Raw genomic sequence first — 14,623 nt, forward strand, 5'->3', positions numbered from 1 at the left:
ACTGAAACTGTAGTCTTGGCCTTAGAGAACATGTCTATGACCTGCCCCCTATTGATTGTTGGAGGCATTATGTTAGATTGGATTTTCTGTGGGTTTGCTGGGGTTGAGAGAGTGATAAAGTTGGAGCTGAATTTATCAGCCAGAAGATTTGCTATATCTCCCAGTTCTGTGACCCTGGCTTCATTTGCCAACAGTTTGGCACATTATTGTATGCTTCCGTTGAAATTTTGGACATAGCTAATAAAGGTCTAATGATTGTCCTTGGCTTGGGACACTACCTATACCTCAAAATTTGCTTTGTTATACTTAATTAGTCCTTTTAGTTAGCTATTCAGTTTGATGAGAGTTTGTATCTTTTTGGGAGTGCACTTCCTAATTTTAGGTATGATTTTTTTTTCTCTTTTGTTGTACAACTTGTTTAATTTTAGATTCCTCTAGGGTGGTTTGTTTTTTGAGTTTTTTTAAAACACGAAACATCTTTATTAAATTATCACTTATGACATAGTCAATCATTTATTTATATAAATAAAAACAAACCATACTACATAATCTTAGTTGCAAGCATTTTACATCATAAACCATATTGACAGAATTTTAGTTACAAACATACATCACTTGTATTCTTCCCAATCATTCTCAGTCAGACATTACATAGCTCATTCAAATCCTGCCTCCTTTTAAACCTCATTCCTCCCTTTTATGTATTGTTCCCACAATTCCCATTTTTCCTATGCAATTTGCTCCTACCCTTTTCTAAAGATCCCAGTTCTAGTTTTATCTCTGTTACTATATTCACTACTTCTAGTACAGTTGGTTTAGACTTTGATTTCCTTTTTCTAGTAATTGCTTTTTTTGGCAGCCAACATAATTAGACTCAGCAAGGGCTTATTATGTCTAGACAATTCTGATTATTTATCATAGCTCAGAAAAATCATTTCCCTAGTTACACCGGTTTGCTCACCCAGTATCTCTGATAGAGTAGACTGCAGGGAATCTTTAAAAGCTGCCAACTCATTACACTCCAAGAAAATGTGTTCCCAGTTACCTCTTTCTTTCCCATCTGGGGTTACCACCTGTCCCACTTTGCGAGGGACAGGCCCTCTTTGGGCAGTTGTGTCAAAAAAAGTGGTAAAAATGGCAAATGTCTTGAAATTTTAGGGCAAAAGTATTTTCAAAATTGTATGTAATAGTTGCATAAAACAGTTATTCTGTATCTGAAACACCTAAATATTATATGAAACAGAATATGCAACAAAAATGCTACAAGAATAAGCTTTTATTTAGGCAAAAAAAGTGAAGTTCTGTCCTTTGTACTGGCTGTGGGTATGTTTTGGCCTGCAAAATCTGATGTGTGTACCACAATTGTCCCACTTTGGGCATTTGAAAAGGTGGCAGACCTGTTCCCATCACACCTCCAACAGTGGCTGTCTAGCTGAGGAAAAATTCTCTAGAGTCTGCCTGGGCTATACAAATATCTATGTAAACATTTCCAAGCAAGAATCCTAAATCTTTAGATTTTGTTGCATATTTGAAACAAACCTATATCCCCATTGTTTCTTGGTGAATTACTTCTCCAGTCTCTGTTCCCATTTCTTTCTAACGACTTCAGATTGATTCTTATAGTTATCATGCAATGTTTTATATACTCTACTAATTATTCCTTTTTTAACAGCAGCTTCTGTTCTACATTCTACTAAAAGCTCTACCAGTGTTTGTCTTTCATTTAGGAACATCCTATTTCTTTTCTTTGTCTATACTCTGATATCAATCCTTGATAGAGAAGGTGATTTCTAACCTGCAGTCCAAATAAATTATTGGCGTCTTCCCATTCTATTACATTTCCCTCTCTAGTTATTTGCTCCCAATACCTTATTCCTATGCCAGTTTTTTCCAATAAATTCCAGCCCCCTCTTGCCTATTGTCTGTATCCCTTATTTTACAATCATTCCTACAGGCAGAGTCTGCTTTCTCCATTCCTGTGTTGGCTTAGTTCTTAGAATGCTTTGTGCTGCTTTGAGAATATAATATTCTGCATGATTATTGTTATTCTCCGTCAAGATCTGCATCCAAAATTCCAGTCTCTCCTTGTTTCTTGAGCTTTGCCCCTGTTTAATCATCATCCCTTTCCACTTTGAATTATAGGTTTTTGCTTGTGCTATGTATAGGAGCCTTAACTGTGTAGCTCTGAAATGCCCCCTTTTTTTTTAGTTAGTTTTGAGCTTACGTCTAGTCGGCACAACAGCTTTTATACAGTCATTGACATGGTTGTACAGAGCTTCTGTCATCTGGGTTTGGAAGGTCTTGACATTTTGAAGGTTCATTTAATGAAAGTTGGTTTGCTTTGGAGTAATTTTGAACTGTTGCAGGGTTTGCTAGCATTACAGAATTGACTATTTTTCAAAGGAGACTGCTTTGTGGTTTGACCTTACCAGAGGTGACACAATATGGGGGGTTGCACCTTTCTCCCATATTAGTGAGTACCAAGTCCAATATGTTTGTACCTCTAGTAAGTGTATGCACTAAATGCACCAGGGTGTTTGTGTTTACAAATTCTATGGATCTTTGTGCCTATAAATTTGTGGTCATATTGGATTCCCAGTCTGTACAGGTATAATTAAATTTCCCCATAATTATGTTGTTTTGTTGTATGATGAGTGACTCCAACAGGTCTAAATATGAGCTATGGGTTTCATGGGACATAGAGGATGACCTGTAGCTTGCTAGCATATGGTATGGGACTTGGTCTGTGGTAATCTGGATGTGGTGGAACTCCAGCGTGTCATCCTGTTTAACCAGACATGGATGTATGCTGGTTATTGATGTAGATTGAGACACCTCCACCTCTAGACCCCATCAGTAAAGTTGTTGGTGTAAATGTGTAGAAGGCACTGAAGCCTTGGATTGCCGGGGTATACACTGTGGATTTAAACAGTGTCTCAGTAGCTGTCCAGATGTCTACATTCTCCAATGTGAGTAAAAATTACAGGGAACGGAGCTTCCTGTTTAGACTCCTAGCATTGATCAATAACACCTTTAGATTTCCTTGGGTAGATTTTGCTATGTTGGAAGGTTTGTCAATTTGGCATTGCCTAAACAAGGCTGCATGGGGGAGGACAATGTTTGGCCACTATTTGAAAACCTAGAAGGAACAGGTGCAGACCATCTTTGCCAAAATAATGTGGCTTATTAACCATATCCTCCCATGCTGACTAATATTTTGTCTTCATAGAATGATTTCAAAAATTAAGCCAGTTGTTAAAGTCCATCATCTTCTGTTCATATTGTGGCATCATCCATGGTGAAGGTAGAATGCTGCTCCATGCTAGGCACATACCAGCCCATGACGGGTGTATATCACATGCTCGAAACACCAAAATATCGAACAACACAACATCGAACTCATAACCATGAAAGCTGAAAACATCAAAGCCGCAGAACATCAAATTCTTTCCCAGGGAAATAATTTGGTGGGCCGTTTCTGCAGCTTCGCTATTTCCTCCACTGTGGTGCAATCTCAGAGTTGGTATACTTAAGTGGGGGTTGGAGGGGCACAGCATGTTGGGGGTGTGTGGGGTGTGAAGCCCCCCACATTAGACATTGTTGTTGTGTGTTTCGTGTTTTTTGCTTGAACAGCAATTTTTTTCCCGGGAAATATACATATACAAATATGTTGTAAATAAGAGGTCTTTTTGAATAGAAATAAAAGACCCGTACTCTTTGTGATAGGTCCTGTTGTATCTTTTACATCCACGTATACTACCACTAACACAAGCAGATGGGGCCTCAGTTAACTTCTCATCCAAAGGATGGCACACTCAGGAGTGCAGCAGCCCACTTTTGCCGCACTACAGTGTCAGCAATCAGTCTAGCTGGTGAGGGAGTAGAACTACAGCCTTCTGCACCAAAGGTGACTGTGCTATCTGTTACACCACTGACACTGCTAGAGTCTTTGGCATTCTTCTGTCAAACACTATCCCTGACACGTTGTACTAGGTGGCTGCAAACCCTCTGATTCTAGCTGTGACCTTGTCATTCTTATATTTTGAAAATCAAGTGATTCCAGCTTTTCAGGTTTTGTATAATCTTTTGTTTAGTCTCTAACCATATATCCTTAGCTGCCATAAAAGAATCATTTTTAATCCATGCACCTAAATCCTTGATCTTATCATCCCCCCATATATACGGACATTGCTAAACAAGTTCATGTCTGAGTAAGTAGTTTACTGCTGTAGCCTTTGTTTCTATCTTCACTTATTTTATACTTTGAAAAGACCTGTAACTGTGTCAAAATATTCCACAACACCAAGATATCCTTTTCTTGATTTATCAAGTAGCCATAAAACTCCAAACTACCACATTTTACCAATGCTGGCAATAAACAGGTAAACCACAAGCAAAATATCCATGCCAGTAAAGTGAGTCCCAAGATGCAGGAAATAATCAGTTTAGTTAAAAAATAAAAATCTGGACAACCACTTTCATCTTACAGCACCTTCATCAGAACCTCTTGTTACAGTCTATCAATTCCTCCTTTAACAGAATGTGTCACATGACATAAAATCAGCTGATACTGAGTGAAAGCTCTTCAAAGCTATTTTTATCAAGTGCAAAGTAATACCATCTGTGAATAAAGCTAACTTTTCTTGATTACAATACCAGTTATATCCTTGAATTTGTGAATCCCTTATTTTCTATGCTAATGGCTCTAAGGATAAAGCAGATAACAAAATGGAAAGTGAATACTCCTGCCTCGTTCCTCTGTCCAAATACAGCTTGTTGAAGACAACCCACCCAGCTTAATTCTTTCCCTGAGCCTTATAAGACATCCTTACTAGTCCTATTATTCTATCAAGGGAATGCAAATGCTACCCATTTTCCTACTAATAACATCCTTACTGACTACTGAAAGCTTTCTCTGCATCACAACCCACCTATAAAAGTGGTGTTTTCGTATACTCGTCCTTCCTCTGGATAATCTTTTTATTAATGTTGTCAAATGTTTGCCCCTCTCCACAAAACCACATTAGGCCATAACTGTTGAGTCTGGGAATGCCTTTGTCATTCTTTTGGCTAGTATAGACATAAACATTTTTATAATAATAGTTTAAATTGAAATGGGGCTATATGAAGTTGGATCCAATGGGTCTGTACCATCTTTCCTGTAGAATACCTGTTATATCTAGTCTGAAACTGGAAGGCTTTATAGACCAAGCTGAGCTTCTGAAAAAAAAATCTTGAATGTATTAAATCATGAAACTTTTTATTATATGATGCTGTTTCACATGAGTAATCATGGATAAGAGTATCTGTGGTATATTAGTTTTAATTCAGGTTCTTATGAGTATGCTTTCCAGGTACTATTAAATGATTTATTAAGTTTGTGGGTAGTCATAGCTGCAGACCTTTTTTGCACAAAAGTGAATTTATCTTTTTCATATACAGCAGCATATTTCATAGAACAGTATGAAATGATAACTTTTCTCTTTCACTGTGATTATAATTTTTACATGAATGGCTTTCTGTAAAAGGAAGCCTACAGCTGAACATCTGACCATAGTATGTTTTTCAAGTTCCATTTCTTCTTTAGGCTGCTTACATTCAGATATCAGTAGCGTTGACAACAAAATCATTTATTTATTTTTTAATTTGTTTGTTAGGATAGAGCACTGATTCTAGTGGATACATGTGAGGCTCATCCTAGGATCATGCTTTCATATACAACATTCTTTAGTTACAGTGTAAAAACAGTACTGTTTGTTGGCATTGTAGTAACAGAAAAAATATAGTGCTTTATATAAACATAAAAAATCTATGGCAGTGAAAGGATTAGGCTCAGCGTACCTTATACAAAACTGTTACACTTTCCACAAAAGTTTGGGAAGCATACTTTTAGGGCATTCTATTAGCATTTTAGCACTTTCAAATGAAAAAGAAAAAAAAAACATGTTGGGGTAGTAGTTTAGTATAGTGGTGACTTTTTTCTCAGATTGCTTAAACATTTATAAAAATGTAGTTTGAAGGAATACCTACAGATATTTAGGAGGAAAAACATGGTACTGGGTTACAGAATGTCTTAATGTAGTGACATGTCTGTCACACACTGAATTTGTAAGAGATGTCTGGCCATGTGATTGAGTGCTCTGTCATTTTCTCCCATTAAGAGCACTTGTTGCATTACATCTGCAGTACATATCATATTCACACTCATTAGGAAGTGGCCTAACACACAAGCCTTGAAAAGAAAATTCCTTTAACGTTTTCCACTCGTGTTCTCATAATTGCTCACATGCACTTATTCTCTTTGTCATCTTCAAGATGGCTGTGTTTACAGTGACCATAAACTGGCCAGCCTTTTAGATTACTGTGCTCGGCTTTTAGCACATTGCCTTAAGTACTGATTCCATAGCATGCGTATGCAATTAGCTATGTAACTTCCCCTTCAGAAAGTCGAACTTTTAAAAGCTCGACTTTCATATGGTCTGAATGGAGATCTCCATAGAGTGCGAAATGGGAAGATTTCCCTTTACCACAATGTAGTGTGATCTCGGAGTTGGTATATTTAAATAGCGGGGGTTGTAGGTGGTGCACTGTTTAGCTTTTTTTTTTTTTTTCACATTTTTGAACATTCAAATGTTTGATCATATGGTCTCGGCCATATGAAAGTCAAACATTTGGGTGTTTGATTATGTGAAGTAGACCCGTGTGTGTGTGTGTGTGTGTGTGTGTGTGTGTGTGTGTGTGTGTGTGTGTGTGTGTGTATATATATATATATATATATATATTATATATATGTTTATATATGTCTGTGTGTGTGTGTATATATATATATATATATATATATATATATATATATAGCGAGAGGGAGAGATGTGTGTGTGTGTGTGTGTGTGTGCATAGATGGATTTTTTGTTTGTTTACATATTAAAGCTATGAACTAAAGCACCACATGGATCTGAACATAAAATCACTGAAGTTTATTTGGTTAAGCACTTTCATTCCTTTAACATTTATGTGATGTGCAGGTATGATCAGGATTTCAGAAATGGCATACTACCCTTATAGGATTGTACAAGGTATGGCAGCATAATGTCCTTTCAGAAATGTAAAATTTTGCAGTGACAATAAGAGAGTTGACATATGTGGAAAATGGAAGTTATTTTTTTTATCTATGAGTTAGAAGTTTGATTTCAAAGCGTGCATTAGTAAAGCGATTAAAATGTATTTGTGCATCTGAGTATGTAATGGATAAAAGTTTTCTTAATATGAGTTTGAGTGGTTATGAGGAAGTCTTTACAGTTTATAAACTGATCTGATTACAAATTGTGACTATAAGGAACATTTCAGGAACCCTGCAGTTTGTTGCTGGCCAGTTGATTGAACATCAAACCTGAAAGATTACTGGCATCCTGACATGGTGGCTTGATTTGGAGAAGATGATTCTGATTTTGTGCACTCTAGGCATTGATATACAAGATATATATGTATATGTATATATAATTGTGTGTATCTATATATATATATATATATATATATATATATATATATATATATATATATATATATGGGTCTAGTTCATTTGGTTGACAAACATTTGGTTGAAAATAATTTCATGCAGCACACTTCACTGAAAGCTCATTTGGTCAAATTTCATTTAGTTGAAAATGAAATATAGCCCTTGCCCCACTGCAGTGCGACCCTGGCGTGAGAATATTAAGTAAGGGGGTGTGTGAGGGTGGCATAGCCCCCCACATAATTGTACTGCATTTACTGTTATATGGATTTGTATCCATTTAAAATATGTTAATATATATATTTTCAGTAAAAACTATTTGCAAAATGTGGGGGGCTACGCCACCCACACCCCCCATTGCATAATCAGAGGAAGGAGGGCAGTGGCCATAGGTAGATGACTTCCACAGCATCCCATACATATCTACTGACTGGCATATGTAACCCACAAGTGTACATGTCTTGCCATGAACCCTAGAAAGAGCTAAGAACCAGCAGGAGATAGAAGGCTCACTGCACACAAGATGTGCCTTCTGAGCAAAGGTTCATAGGTTCATAGATTATTAATAGGTTAACTGCTCTTGTGGGCCATTTTAAGCCTAGCCATTTACCCCATGTAAGAATCAAACCCTGCACCTTGTGTCTGTAAGATAAACGTCTTAACCATTTTACCAACTTCCCCAAAAATACGTTTTATACTTTTTTTTAATATTGTGGATGTTTATGTAGGTAAGCAGTAAGCTAACTGCCCTTGCGGGTCATTGTAAGTCAGCTAATTTCCCTTCCAAAGGTGAGAATGAATTTCCTGTACCTTGTGTGTGTGAGGTAAATACCTTCACCATTATGCCAAACTAAATTAGGTGCTGCAGACAGGCTCTGTTGGGAGGAGGTGTGGTAGGGAGTGATGCATGATGTGATTGCTTTGGATGGCCATAATAGGTCTTTGTAACAGATGCTGCAAGTTAACTGATATAACATTCCATGCAAACGGCAAGGACATGCCCATCATAGGGGTTGGACCACCAATGCTCAGGTTTTTAACAGAGGAAGAGGAGTTCATGCAGTTCTTGTTTGGGAATGGGGAGCATAGCCTTATACCTGGGGGGAGGTTTTAATGTGGGAGTTGAGCTGGCAATAACCCCCTGACCATTATTGATTGATGCATTAGGTTAAAATATGCAGTATACATTCATATGTTATGGTGATGAGACTGATTCACCAAGGACATTCTGCATATCCTATCCTTTCAGGTATCTCTGGGATGCAGATACAACAGCCTACACATCAAGCTATGTATGTCTTTATGTGTTATACACATATGCATGCCAAAAGAGAGAGCATATGTATATGCATATGTGTACAACCTGTCAAAGGTATCATGAGATCCTGCTTTTTATAGGCAGTACTGGTGGAGGAACCAATACAACAGGAGACCACATGCCTGATACTGGCAGGTCATCTGTAGATGACAGTGATGGTAGTATGCACACGGCGTAGTCTGTTGACGCACTGACACTGTCTGTAACACAACTGTGATAGGGCTCACCCACTACTCCAGTATTATAGGCCTTGTAGAGGTACAGGTGAATCTCACAACCATATTGGTGCATGGTAGATATCCTGTAACTGAGAGTCCCTTTCTTATCTCCCATGAGTCCCCAACCCAAACACCATCTGAAATTTGCTCTTCCAAAGATGCGCACATATCCACCATAGGGAAAGAGTATGTGGGAATGCGATGTCACTATGACTGCTGTGCAGATCAGTGATCCAGTGTTCTTCATGCATTATGTAACAATATGCAACATCTGCACAGTGACGTAAATTATAACGCCAGGGAGCAGATACTGCTGCCAAAGTTGCCGGTGCATTAGTGAGACACATGGTAACTGCTCATCAGTCTTTCTCTGCAGTCCATGCAGTCATGGCCTTGGGATGCTGAGGCAACATTACTGTCAGCTGTGGCCTCACAGCCTGTGTGTTCTTATGATCATTCTTGCCAACATTTCTCATACTCATCACTTGGGATACCTCACCACGTTGCTTGTAAATGGTCCCAAAGTTGAACCCCTCCAGTATCCCCTGTTGGAATATAGTGTCTCACATGCTCATGGCCATTGTCCAGGCCATGGAGAGCAATGCTTATTAGGCTTCCCATATGGGACAGCCTTTTATATTTCATGCAGTGATCCCATATTTCTGTGCTTTCCCTGCTTGGACTACATCAAGACCTGAGACCAGAAGCCACTTCAGTGGACATCGCCAATGGTCACTGTGTGGTAGCTCAACCCCTCCACTAATAGATATGATCTCTGATTCTCCAGAGTCTCCTATTAGATATATTGGCTTTCACATTCGCCTCCTATTGACCCTTCCTCTTATGACAATATTGCTGTCACTTGTCACTGTATCCCTTACCACCTAAGCAAGTGATGGTGACTATACCTTTATCACCTGTGATGCTCAGCCTGGACAGTCCACACACTCCCTTTTTTATAGTCTGGTAGTGATTCTGCATCATTTTATTCTGTATTATCTATATCATGGCCCATAGTTGTATACCAGACACTGCCTTTTTGCCAGTTCTGCTATGCATTTTGCCCACCTCTTCACCTGTGGGACTATTGCTCCTTGTTCATCCCCATGCTCTACACCCTGCTCTTCTATTAGATAATTTTATTGCACATCCCAGAGATACTAACAGGAAAGAAAGCAATATAAAATAGATTTTGCAAAAGAATTACAAGGTATATGAAGGTAGCAGGGCAGTCACTTCTAAATGTTCTTGCTGTTGTAGTTGTGGATTCATCTGCGAGGGCTCTAATTATGATTTTTGTCCAAGAACCAATATTACTTGTAAATCTCTTGGTGTTTTAATTGTAATTCAGATTTTTTTATGTGGTTATGTGTAGTTCCAGTGAAGCTTTTTTCATGGGTAAAACTAAACAACAACTTTGTAGTAGAATCTACAAGCATATCTATGTAATATAAAGAAGAAGTGAAGTAAACTCATTATTCTATACATTCTGTCAAGAGGAAACATTTTAAGAAGTTTTTATTTTATGTTCTAGACCATGTAAACCCTAAAGACAGGAAAACAAACAGTTATACAAAAACTCCATTTTAAACAAGAGTGGTTACAATCACTTTTAAAGTTACAGCAAAAAATCATTGCACATGATGTTTAATTCCTGCTGATCGTACTGTGACTGTATAGCTGCAGAACTTTCAGCCTTTGATATACATTCTGTCAGAAAGCTAAAACTGTCATTGATCAGTTTCCATTTTTTCACTGCACTGGCTGTTAGGGTAAAACGCATTTAGTGTAGATTTTAACTCCTATTTACTATTGCCAGTCTATTAATGGGGTGCTTTTGCCAGTACTGGTTACTAAACTGCTCCTTGGGTGGAAACCAAAGTATACCAAATAAGTGCAAATATTGGACAGCATAGGTCATGTTTTAGGGTCTATATTACAAAATCGAAGTTATGGAACTTCGAATAGCATATGGTCGACACCATATGATCGAAGTTCCATAACTTCAAAATTAAAAAATAAATAAATAAAAGAAAGGAAACGTACCCTGACAGGTTAAAGGAGGGAGGCAAGCACCCCTGCACCCCCCCCCCAGCTACTTAACTATACCAACTCCGAGATCGCACATTAATGCACTATGGTGTGGAAAGGGAAGATTTCCCTTTCCTACACTGTAGCTCGATCTCGGAGTTGGCATATTTAAGTAGAGGGGGGTGTGGGGGGCGCATGGGGGTTTGCCCCCCCTGCTTACAGCAAGTAGTTGTGTTTCCTGTCTTGTTTTATTCATTTTTTTATTAGGTATTCAATGTTACTCAACTTCAATAATATGGTGTCGACCATATCGTATTCGAAGTTCAGTAACTTCGAGTATCTAATAAAGACCCCATGTTTTAAGAATGAGTAGTTACCATATCCCTCTCTCTCTTTCTCTCTCTCTCTCACTCTATGTATATGTATATTTAGTATTTAGCTTTACCTTTATTGTTCACTTCATAAAAAAGTGTCTCTTTTGGGTCAGTTTCATGTATCTGACAAACAAAAATGATGATATTTTCATGATGCATTAGTGTGCTGATTAATTTTCAGAGTTGAGTACTCTACATGCTCTATGATTGTTACATTAGATTTGAGGGATGGGGAAATATGACACCATTCTGCAGTAATGGTCTTGTTATTTATTTTTTATTTATTTGTCATTATAGATTGTGGACAGCCACATCGAGAGATGAGGATGAATCCAAAGTCCATCACCGCTCCTCAGATGTTTGGTCGTCTTGATGTAGCTACTAATGACTGGACAGATGGCATTTTTTCAACTCTGTGGAGGAAGACACTGAGGGCTAAGAAAGGTGCAGAATAATTGCATTTTAAAAGTGTTATACCACATCTTGCATGTCAGAAATAAAATGCCCACCATTATGTCTTTGTCTCCATTCTATTACAGCCCCTTTGTTTGATACACTTAGAAAGGCCATGATTTAGTACTTTTTTAACTATAAAATGTCTTCTGCAGTGCCAGTTTCCTAAAGTTCCTGTTAGGACAAAAATATTTCATTGGAGTGATGCTCAGTTGTTATGTCATAGGTATCCTAGCATAATATATGTAAAAACACGAGAAATGGTAATGCAGTCATCTTCTGGAATCCTTTGACAGAATAAGCATAGTTAATGTCATTATAATAGATTTGGATTTCCTGACTTTCATCTAGGTCCTGCTTACACTAATTACATTGCAGGCATTTGCACACTACTTTCAGCATGAATAATTGTAATGAAATCACATGACAGCAAAACTGTAGTATGTATTCATGAAGAATTAAATGCAAGAATTTCAGTCTTTATTTATGCAGTGGATGAGTGGAGCATCCTTATATTATATTCTTGCGCACACCCCTGGAATGAAGGGATAGGGAAAATGGTATGCCCGGTTCTGAATTTAACTGATCTATGGCAACAAAAATACATTTTAACTATAACACATTCAATTAAGAATATATTTTACCATTGCAGGAGAACATATCTGGATAGTTCTTGATGGTCCTGTTGATGCAATTTGGATTGAAAACTTAAACTCTGTTTTGGATGATAACAAAACCCTAACTCTAGCAAATGGTGACCGTATCCCAATGGCTCCAAACTGCAAGATTATCTTTGAACCACACAACATTGACAACGCATCACCAGCCACTGTGTCTAGGAATGGAATGGTGTTCATGAGTTCATCTGTCTTAAACTGGAGCCCTATTCTTGAGGTCAGTCTTTCTATTCTAGATCAAGTTAGCAATATTCATCTTCAGAAAGCTGAGGAGGTAGTTTAATGCATGCAGTAGTGACAGAACTACATGTAGTTCACTTCTGTGCTTCATTCTCTTATCTTTAATTTTTATTTTATTTTACATTTGCTTACCAGGGTAGTGCACTGATCTCAGTCAAACATTTACAGGCACAGTCTAAGTATATCACAATGTAAAAAAGAGATAGTTATATCTGGTGTGATACAGAAACATATCTGCACAAACTTTATACATGATAAATTGAAAGGTAAGTTACAAGTAAGATGGATAAGAGAGTAAGTAATGCATATGTTGCCACTTTGGATTTTACTTGTCTGTTATTTCAAACAAGCTTAATTAACTAGCTTCATTAAATTAGTAGGAAAGGGAGAGGAAGGAAAAACGAGATGGGTTAAGGGAGACTATGGAGAGATTAAAGATTTCAGCAGAATTGCCAAGATGACTAAATGCAGGCAAATGAGTGAATAGATATAGGAAAGGTAGTGAGATTTAAGTGATGTGATGAGCTTGGTATGAAGCGTGTGTAAGTAGGCATTTCTTAACTAAGTAAACTATGAATTTTAAGTGCTTCTACTTAAGGGATTAAAAAGAGGTGGTGATTTGACTGCCTTGATTTTTGACTGCTCTGAGTTTTATTTGTTTTTAATAGCCTTTACCTTGTTAAGTCCATAAATCACTTTTTGGATCAAGTGCATAAATCACTTTTTGGATCTGTTTGCTTTTGTTGTTCTCCTGTGTTTGTATTTTGTGCACCTCTTCTTGGATCATTTTGTGGGAGTTGATATTTTGGCGTGATATGACTTCAGTGTAGTTAACAGAAACATTTTCTGTTATAGTTGCTATTATATATGCAGTTATTATTTTGGTCTTACATCTGTATGATTGGGAAATGTATAGTGCTTTGATGCTGTTTGGATGCATATTGCATTTTACGGTGAATATTTTTACCACTTCCTATTCCTGTTTCAGCTGTTAACAATAGTTATTGTAAACGATTAACTTTGTTCTAAAATCCTTTGTAGTGCATAGAGTGCTGTGATTACACTGCAGTATTTGGAAACAGAAGAATCAGTTAAGTGCTGCTGTTAATGCAAGACCTGATCTTAACAAATGTTAAGCATTCCTGCTTAACTTGTTATGGTCGGTCTCACACTAGGTAGTCAAATCTGTCAGTACTGACCAGCAAAAGACAGCAACAGAATAGAAAACAGATTTGTCTCTACCCGCTGTCTGCATACCATAAACTGTCCCTCACTTCTGTTCATAAACTTAGAAAGTAATTAGAATAACAGGATGTATGTTCACCTGTATTTTCTGAAGAATACAAAGTCTGAAACTGAATAGAATGTCATTATTCATTGATTTCGGTCCTCATTAATTTGTCTGAAACCATATATTTTATGAGGAACAGCCAAACATGGGGCAAATATCTGGCCATTCTACAAAAATCTGGACATTTGAGAGGCATTACAAGGTGAGTGTAAACATATGAGACTGTGTTACATTGTCTTCCTGACAGCATTCACTAAGTGCTTTGAAAGCCAGCAAAACAGTGTGTTTTTTTTTTTTGTTTCTGTAACTTGTAATAGATAGCGAAGATAAAACTCCATGCACTACAAAGAATTATAATCGGGTCTCCAATCATAACTTTCAGTTATGTGTTCTCGCTCTTTAGGTGAAATTCTTGGCATCCATGTCTCGAACACAAAATAAGCAGGTTATGGTTGGCTACGTGATCATAATCATCTGTTATCTTCTGAAACTGGACAATATAACTTAGGCT

At 37.5% G+C, this 14,623-nt stretch overlaps 1 protein-coding gene across 1 annotated transcript in view; it reads left to right on the plus strand.

Annotated features, from left to right (window-relative positions):
• The window catches only part of DNAH5 (dynein axonemal heavy chain 5), a 1,226,896-nt gene that overhangs the window by 26,535 nt on the left and 1,185,738 nt on the right, over nucleotides 1-14,623 (plus strand). Inside the window, exons 4-5 of the mRNA XM_044065791.1 lie at nucleotides 11,749-11,895; nucleotides 12,557-12,798. Of these exons, the coding sequence (XP_043921726.1) occupies nucleotides 11,749-11,895; nucleotides 12,557-12,798 (389 nt within the window). The remainder of the gene's footprint in view (nucleotides 1-11,748; nucleotides 11,896-12,556; nucleotides 12,799-14,623) is intronic.

Source organism: Protopterus annectens, chromosome 3.part0 (genome assembly GCF_019279795.1).
Source record: "Protopterus annectens isolate FY-2018-M chromosome 3.part0, PAN1.0, whole genome shotgun sequence".
NCBI lineage: Eukaryota > Metazoa > Chordata > Ceratodontiformes > Protopteridae > Protopterus > Protopterus annectens.